Here is a 15,206-nt window from a genome sequence, read left to right as displayed (position 1 = left end):
TCAGGAGACCCAGTGGTTTTTATCAGAGGCATTGACATGGACAGGTAACTTTAAAGGGACACTAAAGAGAAACAATGAATCGGTTTAGATAGATAAATTGTGCTCTGAGAACTCTAATGACGTTAATTTCGCCATCATAGGTTTACTAATAGAGGAGAAAATCAAGTTCAAAGTTTCATTTTTAAATATCACGCTGAAATCTCCCTGCGTGACGTCACGGATTTCAAATTTTATTTATCGTATTTTGGCACGATTGGTTATACAAAATTACCCAAACTTGGTACGTTAAATCTATGGCCCCCTCAGAGGACAATGTACTTCATTTTTACTGATTAGGAACTACGTAGTCCCTAGTAGGCGCCATCAAAACATGCGACGTCACGGCGAATGGCACGAAAACTTCTAGGTGGCGTCGCCAAACACATTTTGTTTTTGCGCATTTTCTCGTTTACTAAGCATCTTCTCGCAGCAAGCGTGGTGTTTTTTGTATCGTGAAAGAGTACTTTACTAATATGAGAAAAATCATTTTGCCCTGTAGTGTTCCTTTGACTGAATGAACCTGTTAGACGACAGTGTTTATTCCCTTATGTTTTGTTCTTCTTCTGTGAAGAATTAATGATCGATTGATCACATGAGCGGACCATTAAGCTTTTCCCAACATTGAAGTATGATCAATCGTTCAGACAGGTGTGAGACGCAGTCGAACCTCTTGTTCTGACCATAAAGGATAAGAAGGTTGTTTTGCAAGAGCAAACGTAGACTATTTAGGTCACAAGGTAGGTCAAGGTTTCAGGAAACCTAGCGAGGTTAAGAAGTAGCAGACAATCTGCGGGACAGAACCGATGAACGTAGCCTGGGATGGAAAGCTGCCTTCTTAAGGCTGCACTAATTAGCAGCCCGGTTTTGCCAGCTGACTGAGAATTCACGGTCCAGCGTGATGCGAGTGATCGAGGCCTAGGTGCCATTCTATGTCAGAAGGATGATGACGGTAACGAACATCCCACGCTCTACAGATGCCGAAAATCTCAGTACACCATCGTGAGATGGTGCACTGCGCGCCAGAAAAGAGTGTGTTTGCATTGTGTGGGCCATTCATAAATTGAAGTGTTATCTCGAAGGCATCAAGTTCACTGTAGAGACGGACCATTGTTCCCTTACCTGGCTGCAAACCACGACATCAAAGAACAGTCACCTTCTGAGGTGGAGTTTGATTCTTCAGCAATATCGGTTAAGGGCAATTTGAATGGAAACACCGACGCGCTTAGACGCTCTTTCTGGCTATCCAGGGGTGCTCTTCACAATGTCTCGAAATTGATATTTTAGTTTTTTTTTCGTGCAACTGTTTGTGTGATTGTGTAATGTAGCACATATGGTTTCTCAGCATAAGTGAGTCCTGAGAGTTTTGAGTGTGAGCTTTTCGTATAAAGCTAGTAATGAAAGTTTGTTTGCCATCCCTCTTTTGGCCTGGTTTATTTGGAGGGGGCCGAGTGCTTGCTTGGGCATGTGGTTGAGTTTCAGAGACGCCGAAGAATCTGGGTGGCAACTAACTCGACACTATGACAAGCGAAGGCGAGCTTCTGGCATTCAACTTCGGAAAATTCTGTAGTCCCTTCGAGCAGCAGCGATGACTGCTACCCTCCGTTTCTCCACTGGCGAGGGAGGAGGCTGTCGTGACTGACCGTCGGTGATGACACAGTGCCTATGAGAATAATGGACGGGCGATGCATTCTCACACTACTGGGGACACCTGAAGCCTTCCCAGAAACTGGCTGTTCGCGGCGGGAAGTGCCCACAAAGGTATAAATATCTTGCGAGCTTCACAGGAGCGTCGTCAAGGCGGGCACCGTCTTCGCAATGGGGCTGCTTTGACTTGGTCAGATGCTGCAGTGCCAACCGGTCCTGTATGTTTTGACAAGAGCCATTAAGTCGCCGTAAACCCTTTCCTGCCCTTCTGGGGAGAGGCGGATGAACTTGCCCGATCATCCTGTTCTCCCGGCTGACCCCACAAGAGGGTCATTGACCGCCGGAACTTTTGCTACATCAACGAGTGCAACGACCTATTATTGGCTGGTGCCATGGTGGGTGGTGTCGCGTGTGTGATTGGTTACGATCAAGAAGGAGGAGCCAGCCTGAAGGGTTATAATGATGATGCTGAGTGACAAAAGGGGCTCTGAGCCCTGGGTTAAAGGCTCATCCAGTTCACTCATCGCTGAACTCTTACCTTTTCACTATGTAAATAAGTATACAAAAAGTGCCAGTAAACCTGTTTGTTTTCCGTTTTCCCAACTTGCGAGCATCAGTTCCTCAACCCGGAGACTCAGTCACGCTATCAAATGGAGTCCGACGCAACAGCTGGTTGCAGCGGTGGGATGGATCTAAGCCCCGAGCACTCTCATGCACGGTTGTGCCTCTACCAGTGGACACTGGCTCCCTATGAAACTGAGGCGAGACTTTCGTGATCAGAAACGCATTCAAGGACTCTGGTTGCATTGTACTGCCTTTTGGGTCAATAAACTCGTGTTTGTTGACAACCTGCCGCTAGTGCCATTTCTGCGCCGTAGCGTCTTCATGCACTGTTACGGTTGAGTACGTCGAGTCCCTTCCCGATCGCCCACACTGGGCACCCATAACGGGACCCACGACCCTGAGATTAAGAGTCTCATGCTATACTGACTGAGCTCACGTACAATAATTTTTGGTATCAAGATATGTAGCGTTTTTTTTTTTTCTAAACGAGCCAAATCCAGAAACCGAGACTGGGCTAAATTTCAAGGGAGCGTAAAGCGTGCCTAAGTATCTTTCACTTTTAAAACAATTGTAATCAAAATGGGGCAATTCATCATTGTAACGAGGACTTAAAAATAGTTTTGAATAACAAGTGAGCCATATCCTGTACCTTTTTGAACCAAACTGAGCCACATCCATTAAACCAGCACTGACCAAAACAACCAACATGGCTGCATCCAATGAGTTTCATTTGTGTCCTAGTTGCTTTGCTATCGTCCTTTCATTCCAGAATTAATTTTTATTGGTCGAGTTAATACTTACTGAAGGACAATGTTGTAGAGCAAAACTTGAATAGAAAGAGTAAGAGGCCGACTTAATTTCCTACTTCTTTCTGCCTCTTGGTGTTTCTTTTCGAGTTTCGTGCTACAGTACGATGTCCTTCTTTCGCTCCAAGACGGTATATTTGAAATAGAAGACAACTGAGATGGAGGCACCGATCCATTCCTTGAAGACAAGCTAAGATGAGCTGAAGCATTTTAGAAGGCCTCCAATAGAAGCCAAGAACAAGAAAATGCTGCCGACAGTCCAGAATGGTGCGCCGTTTGCTTGGAAGGACCACTCGGTCTACAAGTCAGTGGCGTAAACCCAGAAAAATCACAAGGGGGGACACGCATCAGACTATGGCGACCATTTTGTTTTTATACATATCGGTTGTACTTTTATTTACATAAGAATTAAACCATGCTTTGATACAAAATTTAAAAAACGAGCATGGGGTCCCAGCTCAAGCAATTGCATTGTTCCATTCAGTCTTCGTTGAAATAATCTAGCGGCTTTTGCGATTTTTATAGTCTGACACAGATGAGGGGTATTGAACACAGGTACACAACAAAAAATAATCAGCTGTTTAAAAAAAGTTGACTGCGCTATACTTAACTGTCAAGTAATTCAAGTATACGATTTCTAACGCTAAATCTCAAGGGGAGACACTTGCAAGGGGTGTCCCCCCCAGCCTGAACACAAGGGGGGTCAGGACCTCCCTGACCCCCCTATTATTTACGCCAATGCTACAAGTCTAGTCATTGCCCATGCAACAAAGGAGGCCACCAATGGAAGCACAAGGATAATGTTAGTTTCGTTGCAAATTAATGCTGTATCGTTCACTTGCTGTGATTGACTTCTTTTATGAACTAATTTAAGCCCGAATGAAATGTTTCGGTCCACAGGAGCCAAATTCAAATTTTACTCCTGAATACCAACGATACTGGGCTATAGAGATTTTCAGCCGCAATATAGATTTGGGTACATTGGTGGATGAGCACACTGGCAAAAAACTGTTGGAGCAGGACTGACCATATCGTCAATGGTTTTCAGTTTCAGTTAAAGTGGACATTTAGAAAAAAAAAGAAATGCCACATATGAAGCAGCTACCAAGAAGCCAATGCTCACCAACGTGCAGGAGCCAGTGGCAGTGGCTATGTGTATGAAAATAAGACTGGCCTGGACGAAAGTGCTCCCGTTAGGAGTTGTGATGTGGTGCCATCCTTCTCCATCCCGGTATCACACACCACTCACCCATTGATGAGGTCCTCGTTGTGACGCACAGGGAGCTCGGAGTACTCTTTGACTTGGGTGAGAAGGTAGAGTATCTTCTCAATGGACGCATCCACACTAAGCTGGTCATAGAGAAGGCGCATGCTCTCATGGCTCAAGTAGTAGAAGGATGCAATCTTGCCCAGAGCAGTGGAGATCAGTGTGCGCTCGTCCTGTCAAACCAGGGGCACATCAGAAAGCAGCCACAAGCACTTTTTTCACAGGCAATGCACAGGACACAGTCACACAATGTTGCCACTGCATTCGAAGCTCTCGAATATTGTCTCACCAAGCATGCTTGAGAATGCCCTTCACCGATTCCTAAAGTATGCAAAACCATTCTAGATAGAAATGTCTTTGTCAAACATCACTGAAATGCAGCAACTACATCGTTTCAGGCAGGACCTCACTTTCTGCAGCACAGGCAGTGCACGAGAACATGGCGCATGCTATGGACTGGCTGTCACACTCCACCCATGTAGTCCTCTGTATCCCTAAAATTCTCACAGACAAAAGTTATGCATTCACTTTTAAACATACATAACCGCTGTAATCACAACAACAGTTAGAAAGAAAATACTATTAGTGTACATGGGGAAAAAGGCAACTTGTAGGTTTTGCCTTTGTGTCTACACAAGTCACTGACTTGTTCTTACAGGAAGTGAGAGCTGGATCGACATCCAAATTGAACTAAATAACTAAGGTCAGTCAGCTCCAAGTATTTCCCTTTGTTAGCATACAACTGACAAGCAAGCCTTATTGGTATGCAAAGTCATGCTTCCCGCCTGAAGTCGTAACTGTTTTGTGATAGGGTGCCTTGAATTGGCATTCGATGCCCATCATGGCTCCAGTGGCATGGCCAGCTGACATCAGGATTCAGGCCCTCAAAACCACCAGAACAGTGCATTGGGCTCATCACAGATACACACCCGCTGCAGTACCTGACCTTCGTTCTGCAATGTGCATGCTGTCATACCTTTCAACACATCCATTTCTCGAGTGTGCCAATCTTGTTTTTAATTTCGTGTAACTGAAAGTACGGGCTGGGCTCTCATTGTATGTCTTTGCATGCATTGATGACCGCCGGCTTTCTTTGCTGACAGGGTAAAATTAAGGAGAGGAGGTGTAATGATACCTCGCAAATAAATTGTTCTGTTTCCTGTTAACTTCCCGTCTCTGCTGTTCACATCACCACTAGTTGTAGAGGCAAGGAAGCTTACTCATAATGTCATGCACCAACTAGGCCATGGAAAAGTTCTCCCATGTCTGCATTCACTTGTAGTGCTTACGAAGGGGTCCAACCCCCCCAAAATCCGCCTCTGCTCACAAGTAGGCTTTTTTTGTTTTAGACGCAAATGGCAATTAAAGCATGATCTAAAGAAACATGATTTTACCAAGTTTCCAATTTATTTAAGAAATTTCCATTCCCTGGTAAGGACCTATGGGGTTTAGTGTTGACAGCAACTCGAATTAGTGAAACTAACTTGGCGCCAACCCTGATTTAACCAAGTTTTTGCGGAAATAGTAATTCTTAATATTGAAAGACAGATTTTTCTACGAGCATGTGCTCTAACGTTATTGCAATAAAACATCTAGCTGCCATGTTCATGACTCTAGTTTTATTTTGACGAGGCTGCACGCTGCCGCACCCATGCCCGAAACAATGGACTCGCATTCTTACGTGCCGTATTTACACAACTGTAAGTCGACTCAAATGTCGGTCGACCACCTCAAATTGCACATAAAAACGAAAAAACTGCGCGTATTGGGCTGCTTTCTGCTATGAAATTTGTTTACGTCACTGGGCTCACTCATCATCGTCAAGCTAGCTCTCTTCATCAATTCTGATGCCTGGGCCCAGCTGGCTTTGAAGTGCGCCCTCGGCAACTGAAATGTGGCAGGGCTTCTTGCGTGACCATATCGTGTGCCACCAATGGCACAGTTGGTTCGTGTGTGCTGCAAGCTACGGAAGGTGTCTAGAACACTGCAATTCATCACTCCCACACCACCCGTTGAAAAACTAACTTGCTCCCACTGTTCACTGTACTGGAAGCGCCCTTGAATACTGCTGTGAATGAGCGTTGGATGTTTTTTGGCCCAGGGTACTGATTACGATAAAGCCCGATGTCAAGCACAACAGTGACACGTGGCCCGGCGGGGAGGCTCCATGTCTGCGTCGCCTTCGCAGCCTCTTTCATACTTGCAGGATGTGGGTTAGCGGCAAATACAATGCCAAGGTAGCTCTTGGGTGCCGCTACGTTAAAATTGTGGATTTCAAAGGACTCCAGAATCCCTTTTCTGATTTTAACGAAACTAGTCTAGCATCACTTGAGTAAATCGAGCTTCTAGTGTAGTTTGAATTCTTAAGTTCGTGTCCAAGTGAATTCCACTATGTACCTTAATACGCACGCAAATATTCACATGGGCATATTCAAAAAGCACCTGGTAAAAACTGACTAGACTGCACTGATGAAATTTAAGTGTTTTTCTAGGCTCTGAAAACGCTATTTTGAAATTCCAGGGTTTTCAAGGGTTTCAATGACCACTGCGGCTATCCTAGAGATCCAACAGAACCACTCTCTGATGAGCATTCGTTGGTCAAAAATCAGCCGAGCAAGTGCAACGTCAGCAACCCCGATGCATGAAGTACAGCCAGAAAGAAGGGTTACTCACCGAGTCCACCTCTAGGCAATAGGAGTCTTGTAATGTGCGCAACGACTTGTTGACAAGATTTGACAGGAAAGTGTTCATTAGCTTGGGTTCTACTTTCTCGAGGCCATAGTATCTGCAAGTAGGTTGAAAGGTTCTAAACTAAACACTCTGGGTTCAAAACAACAACAAATGAAATGGGACAACACGCTACTGAGTTGCACTGGTGATGAAGCTTTCTCGAAGATAGGCTTGTGCAAATCTTTCACAAAATACTGTGCTATCCAATATCTGCTTTGCCTAGAATTTCCCTATCTGAAGAGGTATACATCATCCTCAAACGATGTACACATGCGAAGACACAAGAAAGCAATGACGACACAAGCGCCAACTATCAAAGTCAGCATGCTGCTGCTAAGCAGCACATGTTTAGCCATTCTGAGAGCAAGGTCAGAGACAGGCAAGGAGGCTGCGGCATCCTCCACGACAAGTGTTGTTTATAAGATGCCCTTGTCATGCGGTGCATTTTACACGGGCCGATGTGTCAACGAAGGCAGCTCAAAGCAAAATGAGCATCCTCACTTGGCGGCGCACTGCAGGGAGTGCACATGTTATGCCCTCCTTACTAGAACAAGTATTGTTTATAGGCATCAAGGCTGGTCCCCTTGGGAAATTGTTCAAGAGGTAGTAGGAGGGGCATTACAGGGAGCACTCAGTTTTGATGAGAAATATGCCAGTCCTGCTGTTAGTATTATGCATACCTTGGGTCATAGATTCACTCGCCCAAGAGGTGAACAAAATAGTTGCAAGTTTGCACAGGTGTCGTGGTTTTTGTCCTTGGTGTGCTATGTTTTTTTGCACAATCCTTTCTTTCTGAAAGAATGCACCAACCAGCCCCTTAACGTGTGCTACTAGACTACCTTTCTTCTACAGCGGGGCCTTATTCTTAGTGTGATGGGCCTGCTGCGTGAGGGTGCTCGGCTTTTGCCTCAGGAGTTGACCCCTTTACTTGCTTTCAGGAGACCTTCACGTCCAGAGGAGCTCCTTTCGACGTGACTGCCTTTGGAGGCAGGTGCGGCTGTTGTGTGAGTGGCTACACCTGGTATGTTTCTCAAGGGACCCTGTCAAGCTTGCCAGCATCAAGTTTCAGTCCTTGAGATGGCTAGCTGCTCAAACAATAGAATTTTTGTGGCAAAGGACATTGCTCGTGCTGCCCAGAAATGAAAGAAGATATCCAGTAATCGGAAGGGGACACCAGCGAAACAAACATGAAGACAGCGAAGGAGAACAACCAAGACAGGACAAGCCCTCGAACCAACTATGAGCCCAGAAAGCGACGTTACTGAAGGTATCCACTGAGACTGTGGCTCAGCACTCCAGGTGCTGAGAGATATCAGCATACCGGAAGAAGTCTCCTAAAGAAGGGCCCCAAGTTCACTGTGAAACCAAAGATCTTTTCTATCAATTGAAGGATACACCACGAGGCTTGAGCGGAGGATAAAGAAAGATGCCTTCTGGACGGGCTGCACTTGCTACCAACAATGTGGTCAAGTTCTTCATCAACAACGACCTTCGGCTCACTCAAGCTGACAAGGAAAGAGGCTTCGTCGCCATTCAGTCCGGGATGTTCAATGACAAAGCACCGGAGGCCATGGAAAAGAACTGCCGCTAGGAAAGGTAAAATCTACAGCCACTTTATTGTGTGAAAGTAGAGGGCTGGAAAGACCTGCGAAAGGGGCTGTAAAGGCAATGATTTGAATGTGTTTTTCACGGCAAAAACACATAAAGAAAGGATCCTGTTCAGAAGCATTGTCACCGAAAGGGGCGCTTGGCAAACCCAAGTCAGCCGTTATCTACTAAAACAGCTGAAAGTTTTGGAGGTCGAAGACCCATTTTATGTGAAGAATTCTCCTGAAATTGTTGAATTTTTGAATGAAAAGAAGCCGGCTGGATATATGTTTTCAGTAGATGTATTTGACCTCATCTATTCGATTCTGCAGAGCGATTTGTCAGCTACTGTTACTTCATGCATCAAAAAGAACGCGACTATTGTATTCCAAAATGCAGCTGGTGTTTCGCTTGCTAGCTTTACGGCTTTTTTAGAGTCTTTCTGCAACCGAAGGGAATTTGCATTGGCTCCTGCATAGCACCAGTTTTGTGCCACACCTTTCTTGTAGGCCTTGACAGAGCTTTGTTGCAAGTTTCAGAAGAAGACAGTGTTGAAATGTTTCAGGTTTGTCGACAATTTTTTAACTGTTTTTAAGAAACAGGCTTCTTCCACCTATCAACAAACTGTGCAGGACGTCTTATCCCTTTTTAAACTACAAGGCAACGGGTTCGCCTATGAACTAGCACAGGACTACAGGTTGCAATTTTTAGATATTGACACAACTCTTAATGATGAAAGCATTGGATGTATCGACCACGTTCGCGGAGACAATGCCTCACGAATCCGCTCAATCTACGACAGCTAAACGTGCGACCACGCTCATGTGCTTACAAGCATCGTTAAAGAAATCCTGCTGCTGCATGAAAGCTTTGAAGGCAAGTTCATAAGCTAAAACAGGCTGGCTATCCGCCCATGTTCATTAGCTCAGTGGCCGAAACCTTGTTGAAGACCGTGAAGACAGAAATGAGGCTCACAGGGCGAACCTTCTAAACAAAAGATTAAGCCAGCTGTTATTCCTTACATGCACAAGATAACCCACAACTTGAAACGTGTGGCAGCGAAATACAGTGGTTTTTTCTGCCCCCAAAAAACTATCTTCTCTGTGCTGCAAAACAGATCTAACCAAATGAAAAAGAGGCCCGAAAAAGCATGAAAATCCGTCTGTCAAATGCGCAGCAGGTGATTGCATGCGGGATACATCGGCCAAACTGCCCAATGCATAAATGATCATCTTGCTGACCATTAACGCGTATTACAAAATGGCACGGGCACTCTCATACCACATCATTCAAAACCTGCGGGGAGAATGAAAAGAACAAATGCGAAACTGAAGGAGACAAACATGTTAAGCAGGAGCAATGACAAGACAGCCCGTGAACTGCTTGAGGCTTATTATGAAGCGGTAGTGATTGTATAAGCACTCCCTCCACTGCTGTTGATAAAAGTGACATGTGCGTTCTGGACTAAAGCACAGCTCTTAGGCGCCCATGCGTCCACTGGGCGGTGTCGCCGTCGGTGACGTAACCGACAGACATGAAAAAAATGAGAAAAATATAGCCAGGATGGGATGGGATTTGAAGCCGGGCCCTCTGCATGGCAGTCATGTATTCTACCCCACAGCCATGCTGGTGCTTGAAACTCATTTGCAAAAATGAGTTTCAAGCACAGGCGTCATGTCGGGCAAGGGATCGCATTAACCTATGTAATATAGCGTGGCAGAAGAGTAAAATAACAACCAGTCATCAAACAATGCTAATTGTGCAACAAGTCTGTGGTTTAATGCTTCCCAGCCACTGCAAAGTGCTCAGCCATAATTCGTCATCAGCCACATGCAGCATCAACAAAGTGCACACACTAATACCTTACAGATGTGCCCACAGAAAGATGAATAATGGTGTAGTGGGGGCTGTCCTACTTCACAAAAATTATCATTTGTGGCGCACTCGATACCTTGCGAAAAGGCAAAACTTGAAACACAGCTGGCCTTGCTCCGCGCATGTGTGCTCCCTCCTTTGTTTTTTTCTCCTCTCTGTGTCCTATGTATTGGCTCGCCTAATATCTGAATAAAATAGTTGCAAGTTTGTGCAGGTGTCGTCGTCTTTGTCCTCGGTGTGCCGTCTTTTTTGCGCAATCCTTCCTTTCTGAAAGGAACGGATCATGTGGTTTCTGTGCTTTTGTATATACCTTGTCGTGTTGATTAAAAAGTTCAGTCGGCGCTTGTATCGTCAGTTCCTTCTTGTGCCTTCGTGTGTGCGTATGCTGTATGAAGATGAAGCTAGCCCAGCTTTTTCCCATTGGGTGTGCATAACGGACCCATGCTTGAGTACATATACTGCCAAGAGTTTTTACCTTTGGTTGTGCATCATTATTTCAAGGAACAGTATTGCATGAAATACAGTGTAACCCCGACTATACTACGCACTTCAAGCGGGCCATGCCAAAGCATGGCATGGCTGAAAAACTCAGCATACAGGCCGTGAAGTTCAGTCTGGCCCCTACAACAAGCATCAGCCACTCGACCAAGCCCATGGCACGCACTGCTCCTACAAAATTATATAAAATTAGTTTTAAAAATCAAAACCAAGCATTTCAGAGGTGTGACTGAATCTTTATTCTCACTTTTTCGATCAGCTTACAGCGCAAAAACGACGAGGACAGAGACCAAGAATGCGACGACACGAGCGCTGACTCTCAACTAAGTTGACGTGAACAGCGCGTGTAATACACAAGGACGAAGAAACGACGAGGACTAGCGCTGTTCGTATTACACGCGCTGTTCACGTCAATATGGAATACCAACTAGCCCGGTCACACACCTTGTCTCAACTAAGGTTTATTGGAAGGAAGGGCACGAATAAATACATACAGAGGTCAACCGGCTATCAACCGTGCATGTGTGCGTGTGCATCAGAGTCATCCCGGTGATAACCAAATTACTCAGGGCACGTGGAACCCCTACAAAAACATACAAAAACAAGACGCACTTACAAACAAATGTGTGACGCCATCTAATCCGGCGCCAGTGAAGACAAATGTCGATTAAGAAACTGCACTTCCTTTTCGCTGAGGGCAACCGACGGATGACTTATGCATCTTTCACCTTCCCTGGCAATGAACAAGGCCTCCATTTTTTCCACGATTGCTTGGTGGTGGCTTGTACCACACAGGCAACGTACCGACAGCAACGAAGTATACAGGAATGGAGGGTGACAACTACGAGGATCAACGAGTTTCTGTGGAATGTGGTGCGGCCGACTCTACCGACTAGGAAGAAAAGGCCGCCCCAAGGTGAAATTCGCGTCCTCGGGGACTGTTCGGTGCCGGAGAAAGTACGAAAGGTACTGTGCATGGGACCCAAGTTCGCCTTTGAACCCAATGTGCCGCCGGCGGAAAAAGTTGCCTATTCTAGGTCCATCTCACAGGTTCGTCCCTGAGGGGGAGCAAACAAGGTGTGTGTCAGATTGTATCGATGTTTGTGCACAGTCTTCCACCAGGAATAAGCCCTCGCCTGTTAATTTTGTGCTAGGATTTTTGGAACGAGAGGGACTGAGAGTGTGTGTGTCGGACAAGGAGGGGATGTTTGTGGTTATGCCGGAAGGTGTATTCACTGAGAAGTCGGAAGCGGCGGTCTTGAAACATTTTAACCGCGTGGAAGTTAAGACAGCAAAAGTGAAACAACAGGCGCTCACTTTGCTGCAAGAAAGTAATCTTGCCCGTCTGTGCTCTCGAGTTAAGAAGGCGAAAGGCTTAAATTTACACATTTTTTTTCTCGGTGAAAACCCACAAACAAGACTCCCCTCTCCGTTCAGGGCAATTATTTCAGAAAGAGGAACATGGCAGCACGAAGTGTCGGGTTTCCTACAAACACAACTTGAGTCATTGAATGTCCATGATCCATTTTCGTTGACGAGTTCAGAAGGTGTCGTTGATTTTCTCAAGGATCATAACCCTGGTTCCTGCACCGCTTTTAGCATAGATGTTGAAGATATGTTTTATTCGATACCTCACAGTGAAATCATGCAGGGGGTTAAGTCTTGTATTGTTGACGATAATGACGAGCTTATCTTTATTGACAAATGTGGTACTTCTGTGGAAAGTTTTCTGGAAATGCTGTCGTTTTATTTGCGATCCATGTTGGTTGAATGGAGAGGGAACTTCTTTGCTCAGAAGTCGGGAATCTGTATTGGGTCGAGGGTGGCCCCGATCCTAAGCCATATTTTCCTTAGCCGCGTTGACAAAGTAATAGCCCACAGCTTAGGTAGTTTGGCCGTACGGGTTTTCCGATATGTTGACGATTTCTTGGTCATCACTGAATGTGACAGTCAGCATAACAGGATAGACAGTATTCTAAGGATTTTTACGGCATGCGGTATGGGGTTGAAATTTACTTGTGAGCTACCCGCTGACGCGGAACTTCAGTTCCTGGACATTAGACTTAGATTTGAGAAGGACCACTTGTGCTGGTTATATAAGCCACGCTCTTTAAAGGCGATCTTGAACTTTTCGTCTGGCCATTCGAAGACGGTGAAATCCGGTATCGTGTACGCGGCACTGCGCGCCGTGCTCCAGAAAACGTGCAGTCATTCTGTAAAGGAGAGTTTCGTGAGCCAGATAGAGAAATTGCAGATGGCCGGCTATACGGACACGGAAATCGTGAGAGCCTGCCATAATCTGGTCAAGTGGGTTAAGGGTGCCAATAAGGCTAAAAAGACAACAGAACAACTGCGCAAGGAAAATAGGCTGGTGGTTGTACCTTATGTACATAAGTTTTCGCACTGCCTGAAGAATGTAGGAAACAGATATGGGGTGCGCGTGGCTTTGTCCGCCCCTAGTAAACTTGCGACTATCTGTTCACGTTTGCATAAGGGATTATCGGGGGTTGGTAAGGATTGTAATTCATGTTCCAAGAAGCTGAAAGATAGATACATTAGATGCAAGTCAGGTGTTGTGTACTGTTTACCGTTGTCATGCGGGCGTGTTTATATTGGCCAAACTGGACGATGTGTAAATATAAGATTGAAAGAGCACTTGTCATCGTTAAGGGCTGCAGGCGGTTTGCACCTGCCTTCACACTGCAGAGAATGTGGTTGCGAACCGGTGGCGGGAAAAACAGATTGTTTGTTCCGCCATAAGAATCAGAACACCAGGGAGATTATGGAGGCCTTGTTCATTGCCAGGGAAGGTGAAAGGTGCATAAGTCATCCGTCGGTTGCCCTCAGTGAAAAGGAAGTGCAGTTTCTTAATCGAGATTTGTCTTCACTGGCGCCGGATTAGATGGCGTCACACATTTGTTTGTAAGTGCGTCTTGTTTTTGTATGTTTTTTGAAGCACATAGGGGTTCCACGTGCCCCGAGTAATTTGGTTATCACCGGGATGACTCTGATGCACATGCACACGTGCACGGTTGATAGCCGGTTGACCTCTGTATGTATTTATTCGTGCCCTTCCTTCCAATAAACCTTAGTTGAGAGTCAGCGCTCGTGTCGTCGCATTCTTGGTCTCTGTCCTCGTCGTTTTTGTGCTGTAAGCTGATCGAAAATGAACTATAACCAACTAGCCCAGATTTCCCTTGTTGTTCTTTCTTCTCACCTTTAAAAAAGACAGAATCTAATGCACGGCTTCTTTCCTATAAAACGAGTTGGACTCAAACCTCGATATAACGAACAAAGCAAATCAAGAATGGTGTTGTCATATATACAGTACTAAAATAAACGGTTATTACGAATCCTTGGATATAACCAAGTTATTATCGCAACAGATGTGACTTTGTTATAATGAGGTTTGAGTGTATGGGAAAGAGTTGGGTACAAAAACGAAACTGCTTTGGAAACAGTCTCCCATCACAGGGGTAAAATACAGTGTCATCACCATCATAAAATGGCCACGGAGAAGTGGTGTAGCTAGGAGGGGGGGGGGGAGGGGGGGGAGAGGGCGCTGTCATGTACTGCCGACCCAAACAGCCACCAGCGCCGGAAATTATCTGGAGTTTTTTCTAGACTTCCTTTCCACAGTTGAAAAGACACTTTGGTGCGAACATTGCTGATTTGGGCTGGCTGTTCTCGCTACGCCCATGGTGGCCCTGTAACTGGCTGCCATGCTGGCTGCACAGCGCATGACCGCCAGAAATACCCTGCAAACAGAGGCGTAGTGCCATAGATTGCCATTTTGCAATGCAGTGAAGCGCTTATTAACGGGCCCCCCTCTCCCACAACGAGCCGTGCTACCACGAATGAGTAACTATTGTTGACTAGCCGGACGCTGGGGATTAAGCTATAGAGAAGGTGCTGTGAATACACCATTGTGGCAGGGACGTCTTGAACTGAAAGGACTATATTGTGCTAGCGGAGGACCCATAAAGGGGGTGGTCATCTTTGACAGCTGTCCAGGGATGTTTCCTTCTCTTGCCCTTGTAAGGAGAGCAGGGAGTCGTTTTCGACAGTCTTCGTCTTTTTTAACTACTGCCCCTCAAACGCGGGTGAAAAGTATAGTACTTCACAGTAAGCCCATTTCGTTGCTCTGAAGGAACCTTTGCAAAAAAGTTGCGCTGCACTGGTTCGTGGCCTTCGTG

The 15,206-nt window shown here is 45.7% G+C and overlaps 1 protein-coding gene across 1 annotated transcript in view; it reads right to left on the bottom strand.

The window, feature by feature from the left end:
• LOC119397040 (activating signal cointegrator 1 complex subunit 3) overlaps positions 1–15,206 on the bottom strand; it is a 623,467-nt gene that overhangs the window by 131,770 nt on the left and 476,491 nt on the right. The window contains exons 31-32 of the mRNA XM_037664465.2: positions 6,994–7,105; positions 4,303–4,493 (exon numbers count right to left, since the gene is read on the bottom strand). Of these exons, the coding sequence (XP_037520393.1) occupies positions 4,303–4,493; positions 6,994–7,105 (303 nt within the window). The remainder of the gene's footprint in view (positions 1–4,302; positions 4,494–6,993; positions 7,106–15,206) is intronic.

This window comes from Rhipicephalus sanguineus, chromosome 6 (assembly GCF_013339695.2).
Source record: "Rhipicephalus sanguineus isolate Rsan-2018 chromosome 6, BIME_Rsan_1.4, whole genome shotgun sequence".
NCBI classification, from domain to species: domain Eukaryota; kingdom Metazoa; phylum Arthropoda; class Arachnida; order Ixodida; family Ixodidae; genus Rhipicephalus; species Rhipicephalus sanguineus.
Note: the sequence above shows the minus strand (reverse complement) of the source record. Positions and strands in the feature narration are given on the sequence as shown.